Raw genomic sequence first — 17,578 nt, 5'->3', positions numbered from 1 at the left:
GACACATACCTGCCGCGGTCGTAATGATTTACAGAATCGGTCTGCAATCCATATATGGGGTGGATACCAGGCACTTCGTAGGTAACATTGCCCATGTCGGTTGACCCCGGTGAAAGTTTGGCAATCTCCTCTTCAGTCAAGAACTTTACGCCCAATCTTTTGGCATTCTGAATGAACAGCGCAGCCAGCAATTTATTGACGAGAAAATTTGAATTACACATCTGTTGTTTGTCTTCCATCTAAAAGAAAACACGTGCACGATATCTTTTGAAATCTTAATTATTTTATGTGAGTGGTAATTTGACTGGTAAAGATAGCAGGAAAACGAATTGATGTAAATGAATTCTTGCATTCGCGCGAGAAAGTACCTCCCTACACATGAGTGAATCCAGGACCACTGACGTGTACAGTCTTCTTTTCAGACACACTTCATGGTACGCCAAAATCTCAGTTCTCATAAACAACCAAGTTAACTTTTGGGTACCGAAGTGGCGGAGAGATTCCAGATGACGAGTTACACCTGTATCATTACGACTAAATTTTATGCCATCTCTACAATCGACAAACAATGTCCTTCATCGGTACAGCTTTATTTCATTGTCGACCAAATTGCCAACCAAATGTGTACGAGTACTTTTCCATCCCATGAACTTTGAACCAGGAATCAAAACGGCAGTGGCCATGGATTCATAATAAGGCTACTACCTTACATCCAGTGGCCTTTGCAGCTCCCTCGTCGCACGCCAGTGCTCGTTCTTTCAATTCGGACAGTTCTGCGTCTGTTTGAGCTCGGAGATAAAAGTTCACCTCTGACTTCTCCGGTATGATGTTTGGTTTTGTCCCGCCATTAGATATTACCCCTTCAAGAATTAAGCGTCAATAATAGTTGTGTTTATGAAGTGAGGACGACAGTGAAGGCGGCAATCATTGCTTTTTGATGAATGTATATTTATTTTATGGTTCATACAATGTACAGAAAACTTTTAGGGACGCACTAGTACATTTTAAGAGGGATAGTCATTATTTTTCAAGGTCTCAGGTTTGACACTTTTTCTGAATACGCAGACCAATTTCGTAAACACTTTTCGCTCTGCAGAATTTTTTACGGTTCAACTACCCCTGATGATTTGTATTTTCCAAAATCTCTAATTCTATCCTCATTAAATCATGAGATGGTCGAGTTGTATAATTCAACTTTTCTATCTTTGACATTTAAAACTGAATTGTAGACTTTTCATTCAGTTGCACATAAACTAGCAATAACCGTGTGCTTATCAGACAAGCGAAAGTTCCAAATTCAAGCAATTGTATGGTAGTCTGTGTGTATATAACCTGAAGATATAATGGTGACGTTTAGAAATGCAAAAGTCAAGCATTCTTTTCGTATGTTTTGAAATTATAATGCATGGTGCTTGGCGGTATTTTTGGCGGCCTTGACGATTATGGAAGTAGATGATGATTTCACGGTTTTAATGTCTTTTCGGACGTTGCAATCCTAAAATACGAATAAGAAATAAATATTTCATTGGAAAATCGTCGCACGCATCGTATATTGATTTTATGTAAGAGGTGTTTTTTCATGGAAGTGGAAGAGGTTACATAGATGTTCGTTACCATGGACACGCCACGTTGGCTTTATCTGCTGCCTCATCACCGACATATTCTGATAGAACATCACCGCAGCGTCCAGGGCGTTGACCCCTTCCCAAGGTGCATAGGCGGCGTGCGATGCCTTGCGGTGGAATGTAACAACTAAGCGGCAAAGGAAATAATGTTACATGACCACGTGTGTGAAAGATGGGCATATTTCAAGCAACTTAATTTTTTTCTTACGGAAGCTTTAAAATACAGGTTTGCATCTAATTTTTTTGACACTGCTCACTATATTATAAGTGTCAAACGCTCTTATTTTGCCTGCGTAGGTATACGTAATGTCACACAAAATCTATTAATTGTCGGGAAAATAACGATGTTAACGTTAGGATATTATGATAACGCTTATTCTTACTGGATGACAACGACGACAATGACCATGATGATGAATAAAATGACTTAAAGAAACAGAACAACAACAGCAACGAAGACAACAAAAACAACAACAACAACAACAACATCTCATCATCAACATTGCCACGATGATTATGATGATGAATATGGTTGTCATGTTTTTACTGTCGATGATGATGATGATGATGATGATGATGATGATGATGACGATAATGATATTGTTGTATACCTCTCTAAATGTATAGAAAGCGGACAATTATCTTAAGAACATCAGAAAAATAAACTGATTATATGTCATACTTTTGTCGGTTGGACAATATCGATTTCCAACATATCATGGATTCGACAGTCCCTGAATTCGTGCCATCAGACAGGAATAACGCAAAACTTAATAGACATGCTACCTACTCTACGATTGCAAGGGTCGGTATATTTGCCGCGGTACATCCTGAATCGACTGGATGGACCATCATGGCAAGGTCAATGTCCTTGAATACCCCGGCGTCAATCAGTTTGACCTTACCGCCACCTCCCTCCTCGGCTGGCGTCCCAATCACAGTGAGCAATGCACGTGTAAATGGAATTGGTGGATAGAAACAGGTGTGAGTAATTATATTTCATCGTGTGAATTCGGTGAGGCGGAATTCGATTTTAAGATGCTTACATTGTACCAGGGTGAAGAATCTGATTTGCTCGATGTGCGTGCTGGTGTAAAGATAGAGAAAGTCGATCGAAAAAGCCCTTAATATTTTATGAGAGTTAAGAATTTCGATGTAGAGAAATAAAACAGTGAATTCATTAATATGATGCGATTGTAAAAAGCGTCCAATTATAGGGTTGGTATTGTAAGTCTTGAGTTTAACCTCCTATCTTACTGCACTTTTAGCACCGGGACAGATTTGAGGTCAGAGATATGTTTGAGATCTTAACATACGATACACAAGAACATGCATACGTGTTTGTCGCCATCCCTTGGTCCAGCTATCGGAATTCTCATTCCACTGCTTTCCTGTATTGAAATTTTATTATATCCCCCTCCCCCAAAAAAAATTCCCAGTGGTCCCTTCACCAATATACACAACAATGCGCATTCGGGAGAATGTGGAAATGTGTATGCTTGACATAGAACGTCACCAAATAATTACTATTTCGCCTCGACATCCAAGGGATTAGCACAATCATACATGCACGAAATAGAATCATGATTCCAGCTTGTCAGACTTGAATCAGATTTGCCTCTGGTGATGATGACGAGTAGTCAATTAAATGCACAATACATCGTGTTACCTTTCCCAGTGGTTTTCCAGCTGCTTCCATAGCCTCTTTGATCCCTAATCCAGCACCAGCTCCAGCCTCTGCGATCAGATTGTGTCCACATGCATGGCCAATCTCTGGTAAGGCGTCGTATTCACAGATCACGCACACGTTGATGCCACCATTTTCTTGAAAACCACCTTGAAACCATTTTTCTCCAAAAAATCGGTCAGAATCTGATGGGCGTGGTGTTCTTCGAAATTCAGATCCGGATTTTTCCAATTTTCTTGACTAAGTGAATTCAGCTCAGTCGCTGCCTTATCGATGGCTTCTCAAGCTTTTAGCTTGGCACTCTCCAGATCTGTCATACTAACTTTGTCGTACTGAATCAGGAGTGTTGATAAATCTTTTCAAACCTGTCAAGGAGAATTTGATCTATGGCAGTGGTCAAAGTACAAGTAACATTTGATATTTGTTCACGCCCCTTCAAGTTTGATAGGATCTGTGTAGAAATATCAAACCAGATCCTTGCCCTGCGTCGATGTGATTGTGAAGAATTTGGAAGAAATCGTTCATCATTTCTCTCTTAACTACCACAGAAGTCAAGCATTTGATTCAAAACAAGTTAAATTTTCTCAGCGAGTAAGAATGGCAAGGAGGGAAATAATATTTAGTCGATTACTGAACTATGTTGTTCGTAGGGTGCGACGTTTTTACAAACCAATGTTTTGCGTCTCATCTCTTTCGAAATCGCTGATTCGTTCTAAAATTAGGATAACTATGATTTCACATTAATTGATAAGTTCATATGGTACAGACATGACGGTTGACTTAAAGCGCACTTTACGTATTTAACGTGATTGTTGTAGTCACCTTAGACTACGTTACGTCTAATATATCGGAGACAGTAGCATAGTAATCAAAACCAGAGAAGCAGTTACCGTCCGCAGATGTGCGCTTTTCGTCGATATAATAAATATAACTTATGTAGAAGACTCTGGAAACTATCACAAAGATTGACTTAAACACGCGCCCTCACACCAGTGGCCGATCTCCAGCTGCAAATGTCGACCCTGGGGTGAAACTCCCTCTACTTTAACACCGCCTTTATCCTACCGTCTTTTTAATTGTCAACGTGATTGATGAGTAATATTTATAAAGAGATAACAGATTAAGTCTGCATGACGTTACGTACTTCATAACCTGGGCGGCATTATGAAATATTAAGGGAACATTAACCCTTGCACATGTACTAATTAATTGGCCATTATATTTTGAGGGGTCGGTAAAATGCCAACACAATTATTACGCGATCGAAACTTTGATCATTTTGTTTTCGAATTCGTGCCGCATTTGTATTTCTTTTCGAATTTCCAATTTTCCTCGGCCTACCTTAATATGAATATTTTTCAAAAGTAGCACGGCTATATTTCTTCGTAATGTCTGCTTGCCATTTTTTTCCATTTCTGAGAAAAGCCAAGATATAAGGTTGAATGCGCCTCGGGGACAGATAGAAATAAAGTTTATCCGGTTTATTTCTGTGAAAATCAAAACTTTTGCATTTTCCCATAGACTTAACACAGGAATGGTGTACATTTTGAATGTCAAGTGTAAGCTAATATTAGATAATTTGTCTCTTTTGTACCAAATTTTGAACGGTGACTCTGACTTAAAGCTTGATTTCGAAAGAGAATGGTTGAAAGTTTTTTTCAAGAAATTTTGGGCAAAAGTTTAATCTTTTAATTTCGAAACGAGTGCCACCATAATGGAGGACGCCCAACAGGTTGACTCTCCATACTCCCTGACTACTCCCTAGGTTACTGGTGATAAATGTGGAACGTTGTCTCTTGCTCCTTTACCATTTTTGTACGGGCAGCTATCTAGTTGTCAACTGCGCATTTCATGGACAAGTGTGAGCAATAGAAATTATAAGATGTTGCTCCGAGAGAAAGGGTTTTAGTCATTCTAATTTTGACGGATTGTCATCAAATCGTTGATGAATGCTGACGACAAGTTTAGAAACGCCCTTGATTATCCGGCAGCTAAACTGTTGCTTTAGATTGTAGTATCTGTAGTATATCGCTTTCCATATATCATATTTTTATCTCGCAGATAAATTTCGTGCAGCCGACAAATCCTGCAAAATAAAGCTGTTTCTTATCTCGAGGCATCAGGCCCTGTCGACAATATCGTGACAACATTAACTATGCCTTAATGTTACACGTATACAGTAGTGCAATAAAGTAAATGCCTCTATGAAAACGTGGCCTGGCGTTTCGTCCAAAGTTAAAGTAGACATGCAGTTTACCAGCTTATATAAGCAAAGCGGCGATACTGCAACAATATGAAAGTTATGCCAAACAAAAAAAGAGAAACACAGTTTCTCTTTGTCTGTGTCATGGGATACCATGTATATAATTAGTGAAGTTAAATTCTGATCAAACGCTTTCCATAGAATGTCACAGTGACAAAACTACGCTATCAAGCAGATCTGTAAAATACAGAAGTTTTAGTTAATATGCATTGTATAATAACATGTGCTATTATTGACGGTTTCCATCTTAGGCGAAAAATATGTTGATAGCCTTTTTAGGGAAACATGTCAGGACTCTTTCCTTCTGTAGCAAGGTGTCCACGGACAAGATTTACCCACTGGCAAAGTCTCAAACTGAAATGTTCTTGAACCACAAATACTCATACTGCCTCGGTTTTCTTAAGCATTTATTTTATTTTTATGTTATTCTCTGACTTTAAAGTAAATGAAGTATTTACGTATATGATTTGTGATATTTTAGCCATCCTGAGCCATCAACTCATGATTCATTAAAAATTAATATCAAATCAAATTCCTGGTATGATGTCAACTCTTTCGCTCTCTATTATACATTCACTCGTCAAAAACTATCGCAAGTACAGCAATTACCACTAGATGTTTCTTCTATTTCCGATATAATATTCAAAGCGAATTGGGAGATTTTCATTTACATGGCTGACATTGCAAAATCATAAACAGCGTCTCTGCACGGATACCACAATTTTGATTGTGGATTACATCCTCATGGTAGCCACATTCCGTTGACTTCATTGACGCTTGCTCTTCTTAATATCTTCTTCAAAATCTTCTCTGATCTGTTTCATGATGGGAACACCTTTGAAGAAGATGTCCAGGACTGTCATAGCCATGACCTTGGCTTGGACCAGGGTTGGTTCTTGAGCCTCGGGTGCGCCTAAAAAGGCAATAGTTGTAGCGTTTTTGTTTGAATGCGTGTGTTTGATCTATACTGTATCTTTTCATATTGATTGTTTCATACCCGTAAAAGATATGAGGGGACGAAAATTTGACTTTGATTGCGAGTGACATGTCGCCGAATAGAGGCGATGATATCTGAGATGGCCGAAAGGTTAGCATGTCTAAAATGAAAGGTGACAATCCGACAAGGGTTAAAGGTATACTGTCACCTGTATTCTAAATTTGCTCATATATGGTCAAAGGGGCGTTCCTTGGTATTCAAAATGCCCATGTGAGGGCGCTGTTTTTAAAAAGCGGCCACCCGCTTAAAATCTATGATTGGTTAGATTTTCTCTTCCATGGTAATTGTGGCAAAATTGGAACAGGTGACAGTATACCTTTAAATAAACGACATAGATCAGCACAAAATTACTGGACATAAATACTTTCACAAACTGGTTCAAACTGCAAACGGTAAATAGCAAAAGGTATTCTCTGGTGCATTGCTGAAGTACACATTGATGTACACATTGGCTAGTATTATTTCTACGCACTTGTTCCGTAGGAAAGATATGGATTGTAAACATGTGTGAACAATGTACAGCCTCCATCACTCTTGTTCAATACTCAAGTTGACTGTCTACACTCTGGGGAACAAGTGGAGCTCTCCCTTCAGCATTCGGGCTCCGAAATTAAGAAGATCAAGACCAACAAGTAGGAATCATAAGAATAATGCTCCTGTTGGCAAAAGAATGCCACAATCCCTCCCCGTCTCCTCCTCTCCCCCCGAAAAAATGCACACGAGAAAAACAATGCTGCCATTTTGAGCAATTGAAAATAGTGGCTTCAGTTAACACCAATTGAAATTGGTAATAGCCTGGGTTGTAGCCTGGGGGCGGGGGCAGGTTCCCTACCCTGGAATTTTCCACACTGTCAATGTGTAAATTTATGTAAATTACTCAAATCCTAGATAAGTTAGGCGGAGGTTTTACGCCCTTGGCAATTTGGTCAGACTACTGCCCCGATGGCACATACCTGCTGCGGCTGTAAAACCTTTTGAATGATTTACAGAATCAGTTGCCAATCCATAGAAGGGGTGGATACTAGGCACTTCGTAGGTCACGTTACCCATGTCACTTGACCCCGATGATTTTTTGGCGACTTCCTCTTCAGACAAGAACTTTACGCCAAAGTTTTCGGCATTCTTAATGTACACTCCAACCAACGATTTATTGACGAGGAGATTGGAGTAATGCATCAGTTGTTTGTGTTCCATCTCAAAGAAAACGTGTACACATCTTTTGACATAGCAAATCATTTTAAGTGATCTGGCCATCGTCCGGTTAAGATAGTAGTGGAGCGCACTGATGTATACCAGCGTTCGCCAGAGAAAGTACCTCTGTACACAGTATATATGTATCCTTGACCACTAACGAGCATAGTTTTGTTAAAAAACACACTCAATGGCATACAATATCTCCACCGTTTCTAATTTCCAAAACCAGTTTTCGAGTATATCTAGGCGCCTGAGAGATATAAAAATTACGAGCTAAACTACTATCATCGTGACATAAATCTTTGCCTTCTCTGCAAACTACAAACGTTTTCTTCATACGTACAGCTCTATGATATTGTCGACCCAAATGCCCAGCCAATGAATACGAAAACTCATCAAACTCGTTTTCCATCCAATAAACTCTCAACGAGTAATCAAAACAGAAGTAGATTCACAATTAGATTACTACCTTACACCCAGTAGCCTTTGCAGCTCCCTCAGCGCACGCCAGTGCTCGTTCTTTCAACTCGGACAGTTCTGCTTCTGTCGGAGCTCGGAGATAAAAGTTCACCTCTGACTTCTCCGGTATGATGTTTGGTTTTGTCCCTCCATTAGATATCACCCCTTCAAGAATTAAACGTCAATAATTATTGTGTTTATGAAGTGAGGACAGCAATGAAGGCTGCTTATATTGCTTTTCGATGAATATGTATTCACTTTATCGATTATAACGTAAACGGGAAACTTTTAGGGCTGCGCATGCAAAAGTACATTTTAAGAGGGGTGGTCATTATCTCTCACTGTCTCAGGTTGACATATTATTTCAGAGTTGGCAGAGCAATTGTTCGCTCGTCAAATTTTTTCAGTTCATTTTTTTCACCACTAACTTGCGTTTCCCAAGATTTCAGAGTCTATCTTGTATGAAATCATAATATATGCAGATGGTCGAGTTGTATAATTCAACTTCTCTGTCTTCGACTTTTTAATCTGCGTTGTAGACTTTCCCGCTGCAAATAAACCAGCCATAACCCTGTGCTTATCCTACAGGCACGAACTTCAAATCAAAGCATGTATACGACAGTCTGTAGGTATACATAGATATCAAGGCGACATTCAGAAACGCAAAAGTCAAGCATTCTTTTCACACTTTTGAATTTATAATGCATGGCGCTCTGTGGGTTTTTTTTTGCCGTGGCTATGATGGAAGTTGATGATGATGTAACGATTATTAGTGTCTTCTTTCCTTTGTTGCAATCCGAAAATACTACGTTGGAAAATCGTCGTACTCATCGTAGATTGATTTTAGGTAAAGGTATTTTGTCATGGAGGTTGAAGATGTTACATGGATGCTCATTACCATGGATACGCCATTTTGGCTTGATCTGCTGCCTCATCACTGACATATTCTGATAGAACATCACCGCAGCGTCCAGGGCGTTGACCCCTTCCCAAGGTGCATAGGCGGCGTGCGATGCCTTGCCGTGGAATGTAAAAACTAAGCTGCAGATGAAATAAAATCACAAGTGTGTGAATGATAGGCATATATCGAGCAGATTTAAGTTTCTGAAGCACGCTTTGAAAAACCGAGGTTGTAATTTAAGCATTCTTATAGTCAAATTTTGATACAGCTCATACTATTGTTACTGGCAACTGCCCTTATTTGTCTATCGGGCATGCGTGGGTGTACAAGATATCACAGCAAACCAATTAATTGTTGGGAAAATAATGATGATAACAACGCTTATGCTTATAACGATGAAAACGATGATGATGATGATGATGATGATGATGATGATGATGTAAACCTCTCTAAATGAAAAAATACAGACAACTATGTAAAAACCATCATAAGTAAGAACTGTTTATGTCTCATTCTTTTCTCTCGAGGGGACAGTATCGGCTTGCGGCAAATCATGGATATCGAGACGGACTCTAAATTTGTGCCGTCAGACGGGAATAAGGCAAAACTTAATAAATGTGCCACCTACTCTACGATTGCAAGGGACCATAAATTTGCCGTTGTACATTCTGAATGGGTTGGATGAACCATCATGGCGAGGTCAATGTCCTTGAATGCTCCGGCGTCAATCAATTTGACCTTACCGCCACCTCCCTCCTCGGCTGGTGTCCCCATCACAGTGAGCTATGAAAGGAGAATAGAAAAAGGTATGGGTAATTTAATCGTATGGATTCGTTGAGGAATTCGAACTCAGGATGCCAAGTAACTAGGCTTAAAATTTCATTTGTTCGATAAGTGTGCGCTTGTGTACAGATAGAGTAAAAAGTTCATTGAAAAAATTAAATCTTTTATAAGACGGGAGATGTTCGCTGTAGAGAAGTAGAGCAATAAAAACGTTGATTTGATACGTTGCTATATAAAAGCGTCCCAGTATAGTGTAGTATTATCAGTCTTGTGTTTAACTCTCTGGTCTCACACTTATAACACCGGGACATATTTGAGGTCATCAGGGACATCTTTGAGGTCTGAACACACGATACACGAGAACAAGTATACGTTTTGTCGCCATACCTATAGGTCTACCTAACTATATGTCAAGTATTCAGCATAAATTTCCCAGTGTTCTTCTCACCGTTCCAATGTACACAATAATGTGCATGCTTGTAGTGTGTGGAAATGTGTCTTTTTGACTTAGACATCACCCATGTTTACTATTTCACTTCGACACCCAAGGCATTAAAACAATTATACATCCATGGATCATGATGGAATATTCCACTTGTGAGCCTTTAATCAGAATTGCCCCTGATGATTCAGTCTGTACAATCAATGCACAATGCATCGTGTTACCTTTCCCAGTGGTTTTCCTGCTGCTTCCATAGCTGCTTTGATCCCTAATCCAGCACCAGCTCCAGCCTCTGCGATCAGATTGTGTCCACATGCATGGCCAATCTCCGGCAAGGCGTCATATTCACAGATCACACACGCGTTGATTCCACCATTTTCTTGAGAACCAAACGTCGCCCTGAAGGCAGTGTCCACTACAAACTTCCTCTCCACCTCGAAACCATATTTCTTCAAAACATCGGTCAGAGCCTGATGGGCGTGATGTTCTTCAAAATTCAGTTCCGGATTTTTCCAAATTTCTTGACTGAGTAAATTTAGCTCAGCCGCTGCCTTATCGATTGCTTCGCAAGCTTTTAGCTTGGCACTCTCCAGGTCTGTCATGCTTACCTTGTCTTACTTAATCAGGAATACTGATAAACGTTTTCAAACCTGTCAAGTAGAATTTGATCAATTGCAGTGGTCAATATATCATTTGATGTTTTCAAATCCGTTGAATTTCTATAGGATCTGTGGAGAAATATCAAAGTATATATTTGATTAGATCCTTGTTCTGCGTTTTGTGGTTGTGAAGATTTCGAGAGGAAATTACTTATCATTTCTCTCTTAACTATCAAAGAAGTGAGGCATTTGATTCAAAATAAGTTGAAACTTCTAAGTGACTTAAGAATTACAATGAGGGAATGAAAAATAAGTCGATTACTAGACTCAGACTGTTGTTCAGGAGGTATGACCGTCGTGATAAACCAATGTTTTGCGTCTAATATCTTTCGAAATCGCTGATTCGTTCTGAAATCAGGATAATTGTGTAAATGTTCATCGATAAGTTCACATGGTGCAGACATGCTTGTTGACAACTTGTGAGCGCTTTAGTAGGTATTAAGGTAGAATGCGGCAGACACAGTAGACGCCGGTACGTCTAATTTCTCGGAAACAGTAGGTTGACAATCATTCAAATTAGAGAAGCAGTTACTGTATGTGTATGATAACCGATACAACTTACGTGGAAGACTGGATAATATCACAAGGGTTGACTTAACACGCCCCGTCACACCTGCGGCCGATCCTCAGCTGCAAAATGTCGATCCTGCAGTGAAACTCCCACTACTTGAACACTGCCTTTCGCACACCGTCTTTTTAATTGTCGACGTGATTAATGAGTAATATTTTATAGCGATATCAGATTACGTCTGCATTACGTTACGTACTTCATGACCTGAGCGGCAATAATAAATATTAAGGGAACGTTAACCCTTGCACAGGTACTAAGGAATTGACCATAATATTTTGAGGGGTCGGTAGGATCCCCCCCCCACATAATTATCCCGCGATCCACATTTTGATCATTTTGTTTTCGAATTGGTGTGGCATTAATAGTTCCTTTCAAATTTCCACATTTCCTCGGCCTACCTAAATGTGCATATTTTTCAAAAGAAGCATGGCCACATTTTCCCTCAATTTGCTTCCCATTTTTGATAAACCCAAGATACACGGTAGAATGCGCCACTGTGGGTGGCTCATTTTGAAGCCCGCTAAGTAAATAAAGTTTAGCCAGGTTATTTCTGTGAAAATAACAATTTTACATTTCCACACAGAGTTAACACAGGAGCGGCGGAAATTAATTTCGACAGAATGTCGTTAAATCGTTGATGAATGTTGATGACAAGTTTAGAAACGTCCAAGATTACCCGATGTGTGCCGAAAACATCTGATAAACAGTTGCTTTGAATTGTAGTATATCGTTTTCCGTTTTAGATATTTTTATCTCCCAGATAAATTTCTGCCGACAAATCCTGCAAAATAAAGCTGTTTCTTATCTCGGGGCATCAGCCCCTGTCAACAATGTCGTGATACCTTTAACTACGGTTTAATGTTACACGTATACAGTAGTGCAATAAAGTCAATGCATCTATGAAAATATGGTCCAACGTTTCGTCAGAAGCTAAAAACACGACTGGAACTAAATTGGGATAATTGAATTGGCGCAATTTCTCAGGAATTTTAGAAATTTGTCTAATATGACACCATATTTGCTTACCACCTTTAAAATTTTATTCAAAATTTAACATGCTGTTGAAATGTTATGAGTAAGAATCAGTGCGTGATAGTATCTAATGCAATATTGTTCAAAACATTTCTTGAACACTATTCATATTTGAATGAAAATATGCGAGCTTGTCTGAGTTACTGAAACACTATTCTAGTAATGATCTCAGTTTGTCACTTTTCCTCGACCAAAATGATGCTTTTTGATTGATTTACAGTTAAGTCAGTCAGGGTCATTAAAAATGTGCCCTGACTCAATTTAATGTTTATTGAGCCTTAAATTCATGAAAAAGTCAGGGGCATTTCAAAACTGTCCTGACTCAAAGTCGTTAATTAGAGAAATTTTAAGCATTTTGTCTCATTTCTTTAGTACATTTATACAAAAATGAATTTTTTTCATGAAAATGAATCCGATAAAAGTGGTATGCAATAATTCGTTGTTTTGTTCGATGAGAACAATATTTAAAATTTTTCACTATTCTATCATTTTGTAAAATTTCAGCCGTAAAAATTTCGATTTCGTTACATTTTCCTAATAATTACTCTCATGCAATTTTCCCAAATTAGTTCCAATCATGTTTAAAGTAGACTTGCGGTTCACGGGCTTATATGAGAGAAGCGGCGATACTTCAACAATATGAACGTCATTCCGCGCTTAGGGTATGGATGTTTTCAATCGCAACCTGAGGGTTTCATAATTTTTGAATGGGTATAGAGAGGCATTTTTACCAAAGCACTGGAAGAATTTGCAGGCCCAAGCAAAGCGATAGTAACAGTGAACGCTCCTTTACGTGCACGGGTAAAGAACCACTAATCAAATCTTTCGACATAAGCTTTAGGCAACACAAAGACCTGCACGAAGACCTACGACGGACTCAGGCCTATCCAGAAACCGACGTATCGACGTGATTAATGAGTAATTTTTTCATGGCACCATAAAATACAGAGTAAATATCATTCATAACCTCTCGCCCCGGTTGCAGGCGGTGAGCTGCCGAGCATGACCCCCGTGTCACGCTATGAACAACCGAACTATTACTCCTTCCAATTATTGCAACACCATGCAATTTAATACTATACTTACATTAATCCAATACAAAGTTTATATCTTATCAAATGATATATCAAACGATATAACTGTGTATTAATGCACAAATTGTGTACATAACATGCTGAAATTACATTTAATTACAGAACTTTTACTGGTGTCTGTTAGTTTTGTTTTTGTGAAGCTCAATTATCTGTAAAAATGAAATACCGTCTCATTCAATGACACAATGGTGGTTTTACTTGTACCTCCATGGTATACCATACCTTACTCAATAAAACCATCATGTATACCACATCTCATCACTTCAATGGGAGTTTAGTGTACAGTACTTATTATCTCATTCAATGAGACTATAGCACGTATACCAATGGAGATTTTCTTTTACCTCCGTGGTATACTCTACAGCGGTACTTCACACAATGAAGCCAGCATGTATACCAGAGATTGTCATTCATTTCGATGGGAATTTAGTGTACAGTACTTGTCATCTCATTCAATGAGTTGAATGAAAGCATAAATTTTTACGCCTTGACGCATTTTGCATTTTTCATTTCAAAGCAAGCAGAGCCAGTAGGCGTGTCATTTCTTTTCTTATTTCCGAAAAAGAAAAGCCTCTATGCTTTAATTTCTTCAATAATTTTAACATTTCGTCCAACATAGTTTTCCCCTATTTTGGACCACCCCACCTAAGGTCAATGGCACATCCGTAGAGGAACGAGAGGACAATTCCAAAGGCAAGATAGTGATACAAAACGGCTAGTTCAGTCGTTGATGAGAGAGAGAGAGAGAGAGAGAGAGAGAGAGAGAGAGAGAGAGAGAGAGAGAGAGAGAGAGAGAGAGAGAGAGAGATGTCCATTTAAGGCTTTCGTGGTTACATAACTTTTACGTTGATGTTAAAGTCACATATTCATCAGCACTTTTCGAGCCTTTGTCATTGTTGGCCTTGAACTTGAAGCTTGTAGATCGATATCAAATAACGCCCAAGTAAGGATAGAGTGATCAAGAAGAAATGATGTCAGGCACCACGTTCACTCGACTAACGCGATAATACCAGGAATTCGTTTCAAACGTGAAGTTATTAAATTTCCCATTTACTTTGAAAGATATCCTGTTATTTTTGTCGTCCTTTCAGGCAAGATGACTCAAAATGAACGTTGTACGCTGAATATTTGAATAGCGTTACCTTTCCAAAGAGTGTTCTAGTCGCTGTTTTTATTCCCAGTCCAGCATCAACAAACGCCTCTGCGATCAGATTATTTCAACATGCATGGCCAGTCTCAGGCAAGATGTCCTCTTCTCTGCACAGATCACACACGCGTTGATGCCACCATGTCCTTAAGAACCAAACGTCACTCTTAAGGCAGTGTTCACTACAAACTTTCGCTCCGCGTTGAAAGACTACATTTACAAGAAATCGGTAAGAAATTGGTGGACGTGGTGTTCTCCGAAATTCAGTTCTGGATTTTTCAGTTGTGGCCTTATCGATGACTTCATGGACTTTCTGCTTGGCACTCTCTAGGTCCGCCATTAATTAAGAGTAAGGGTAGCCAAGCGTTGATAACCTTATCTAGACCTTTCAAAACGCAATAACTATATTGCTAACATATGGCTTGAGCGATATTTCTCCTGCGGGAAACAATCATTTGCGATCGTGAAGACCCCTTCATATCATAAAAGTATGAACGATAAATATCAAGAAAAGTGATTTGCAGCAAAGTAGTTTTAGTATGCCAGTAAATTCATCGAATAAATTGTATCAAATCCTAGTTTGTCTGATTTGAAAAAGGGTCATGTTTTGAAATTTCTCTGTCGGTCCATTCTGCTCAAATTTTGGACAGATATTGTAATGACTGAAGTATCATAAAAAGTCAGCGATAAAAGAATTTGACCCAACTATACAAACATCACAATGAGCATGCATTATTACACCTCACTCATTCAGCGTGCACTGCCATTGGTTAAGGTAAAGGGCGACGTATTCGGACGCGCACACGCTTTAGAACGTTTCTGCGCAGATTTAACTCCAGCCTGCCGCAAATGGGTTATTTTGTAGCGCATGTATTTAACATCACCTGTCATTGTTGAAATTGCGCTTTTACCTAATTTTTTGACCCAGTGTCTTAGAAATACATGTGACCTATAACCTTGTCATATTTTGACACCCCTAGGAAGCTGGTTTTTATTCATATGAGCGAAAAATTAACATTTCTCTCCCATTTATATGGCGCAAATTACCCGTTCAGCTGGAGATATTGTAAAAAGTAGCGTGGTGACACCCTTTTATTAAAAGTGTAAACTAAATGGTATTATGTCAGGAGTTTATTCGCCAAGTTTGGTCAAAATGACACCATTCAAAACGACAGAAGAAAGTTCGAAATTATGTAGTGATATAATTTCGATATCGTCATTTTGTAATCGATATTTATGTTAAAATTTCTTCACAAACATTATGAAAAACTATACATTCGATAGATATGTATCTTAAGTCTTGGTATTTATTAAAATTAACTCATTTGCTAAGCGTTTTATGATTGCTTTCTTTAGTTTAAGTGAATTATATCATTTTTATTTATTTCTAACGACGCCATTTTAACGTCCGTTTCCATGGAAACAAGCGTGGTGACCCCCATTTTTTTTTTCATTTTTGCACTTGCACAACTTCCAAGAATATTTGTGCAAAGTTTCAAGAAAATGACACCACAACTTAATTTTGACGTAATTCGTAGTACTTCACCTTAAACACGACTCACGTGACATGTAAAGTATACACATATTGACTGGCCATGAGGGCAACAGCATACGTCTGTACCCCGAGGGACTGTGAGTCATCCCCAAAAACAGACTGTTTCCCGAGGCCGTAGGCCGAGGGAAACAGTCTGTTTTGGGGGGTGACTCACAGGCCCGAGGGTTAAAGACGTATGCTGTTTCCCTCATGGCCAGTCAATATGTGTTTTGTAACACATCTCATCCGTAGCCATGCATAAGAACGTACTATACACAAAACTTGTCTCATGTAGGCCTATGATGTAATATGTTGGAGTGGTTCAGTAAGAAAACGTTTTTCCTAACAGGATTGCAATACTTCTGCAAAACGTTCAATGCACCTTTGATTATAGTTTTCGTCCGTTTCGAGTCCTTGTTGGAAACCAAAGCATTCAATTCTTCTTCAGGAAGTAGGATAAACCAAAAATATTCTCGACTATCGTTTCGATCGGCCGCAGACGACATCTTTGTTTACATTCCGGTCCGCGCACGCGTCAATGTCGTTTTTGACGTCAGCGGGCATCATTTTTCGGAACTGATGCCTGGCAGGCAACAGTTCCAACAAATGATGCCTGATGACGTCGTTTACGTGGATCAGCACAAAAAGAATGCATCCCACGTGACTATCAACTGGCGAATTAGAATACAGACTGCGGATGAGGTGTGTTACAAAACGTGATGATGCCCTCTGCGAATGTGATGATGCCCTCTGCGAACTTGATGATGCCCTCTGCATTTGATATTACATGGATGACGTCATTTTACTTACTGCGCATCCTTTCTGCGCAAAACAAATTGTCGTTCGCTTGTTGTACTTTGCAGTTGGCAACTTATGGCTGCGAAACGTCATACAGAGCTGTCACCGGCACAATTAGACGATATTTTGATGCAAGTAAACAGCAAACGAACGAAAATGGCAACAAGGAATGCAATTTCTGTGTTCAGCGACTATGCAAGCAACAAATTTGGATACGCCAACGAGGAGATCGGCAAACTTTAGCGGCAACCTAGACTCGGCACTGACAACATTTTACGCTGAGGTCCGGACTCAGAAGGCGAACTGTACTCGAAGAAGTCTTTGTGTTTTTGTTTCTTTGCATGTTTTCTTGTTCGGTGTAATAAAAATAATAACACATGAGAGCTTGGGCA

General features: G+C 39.2%; 1 protein-coding gene and 1 long non-coding RNA gene across 3 annotated transcripts; both read right to left on the bottom strand.

The window, feature by feature from the left end:
* Nucleotides 1–219: 219 nt before the first annotated feature.
* On the bottom strand, nt 220–3,157 carry LOC139151078 (uncharacterized). Its single transcript, XR_011556338.1, has 4 exons — nt 2,416–3,157; nt 1,615–1,752; nt 706–860; nt 220–239 (listed from the first exon to the last, which is right to left on the bottom strand). It is a non-coding gene; the product is annotated as an uncharacterized lncRNA (long non-coding RNA).
* A 2,807-nt stretch (nt 3,158–5,964) lies between these two features.
* Nucleotides 5,965–11,793, bottom strand: LOC139151077 (xaa-Arg dipeptidase-like). Of its 2 annotated transcripts, none has more exons than XM_070723609.1 (7): nt 11,573–11,793; nt 10,576–11,079; nt 9,755–9,909; nt 9,124–9,266; nt 8,236–8,390; nt 7,526–7,766; nt 5,965–6,488 (listed from the first exon to the last, which is right to left on the bottom strand). In XM_070723609.1, exons 2-7 carry the CDS (start codon nt 10,951–10,953, stop codon nt 6,343–6,345), a joined length of 1,218 nt encoding a protein of 405 aa, XP_070579710.1. In that variant the 5' UTR covers nt 10,954–11,079; nt 11,573–11,793; the 3' UTR covers nt 5,965–6,342. The 2 variants fall into 2 exon arrangements, with proteins under 2 accessions (XP_070579710.1, XP_070579711.1); XM_070723610.1 differs by having other exon boundaries at nt 10,576–11,001.
* Between the last annotated feature and the right edge of the window lie 5,785 nt (nt 11,794–17,578).

Source organism: Ptychodera flava, chromosome 15 (genome assembly GCF_041260155.1).
Source record: "Ptychodera flava strain L36383 chromosome 15, AS_Pfla_20210202, whole genome shotgun sequence".
Taxonomy (NCBI): Eukaryota; Metazoa; Hemichordata; class Enteropneusta; family Ptychoderidae; genus Ptychodera; species Ptychodera flava.
Note: the sequence above shows the minus strand (reverse complement) of the source record. Positions and strands in the feature narration are given on the sequence as shown.

What these genes read in the sequence shown, in the direction of transcription:
- LOC139151077 (XM_070723609.1), bottom strand. Translation starts at nt 10,953, where the DNA reads ATGACAGACCTGGAGAGTGCCAAGCTAAAAGCTTGCGAAGCAATCGAT. An exon ending in CAGGAAAACCACTGGGAAAG is followed by an intron (nt 9,910 to 10,575) that starts GTAACACGATGC and finishes CTCCTTTCATAG; the next exon opens with CTCACTGTGATGGGGACACC. An exon ending in GCCAAAATGGCGTATCCATG is followed by an intron (nt 8,391 to 9,123) that starts GTAATGAGCATC and finishes TAATTCTTGAAG; the next exon opens with GGGTGATATCTAATGGAGGG.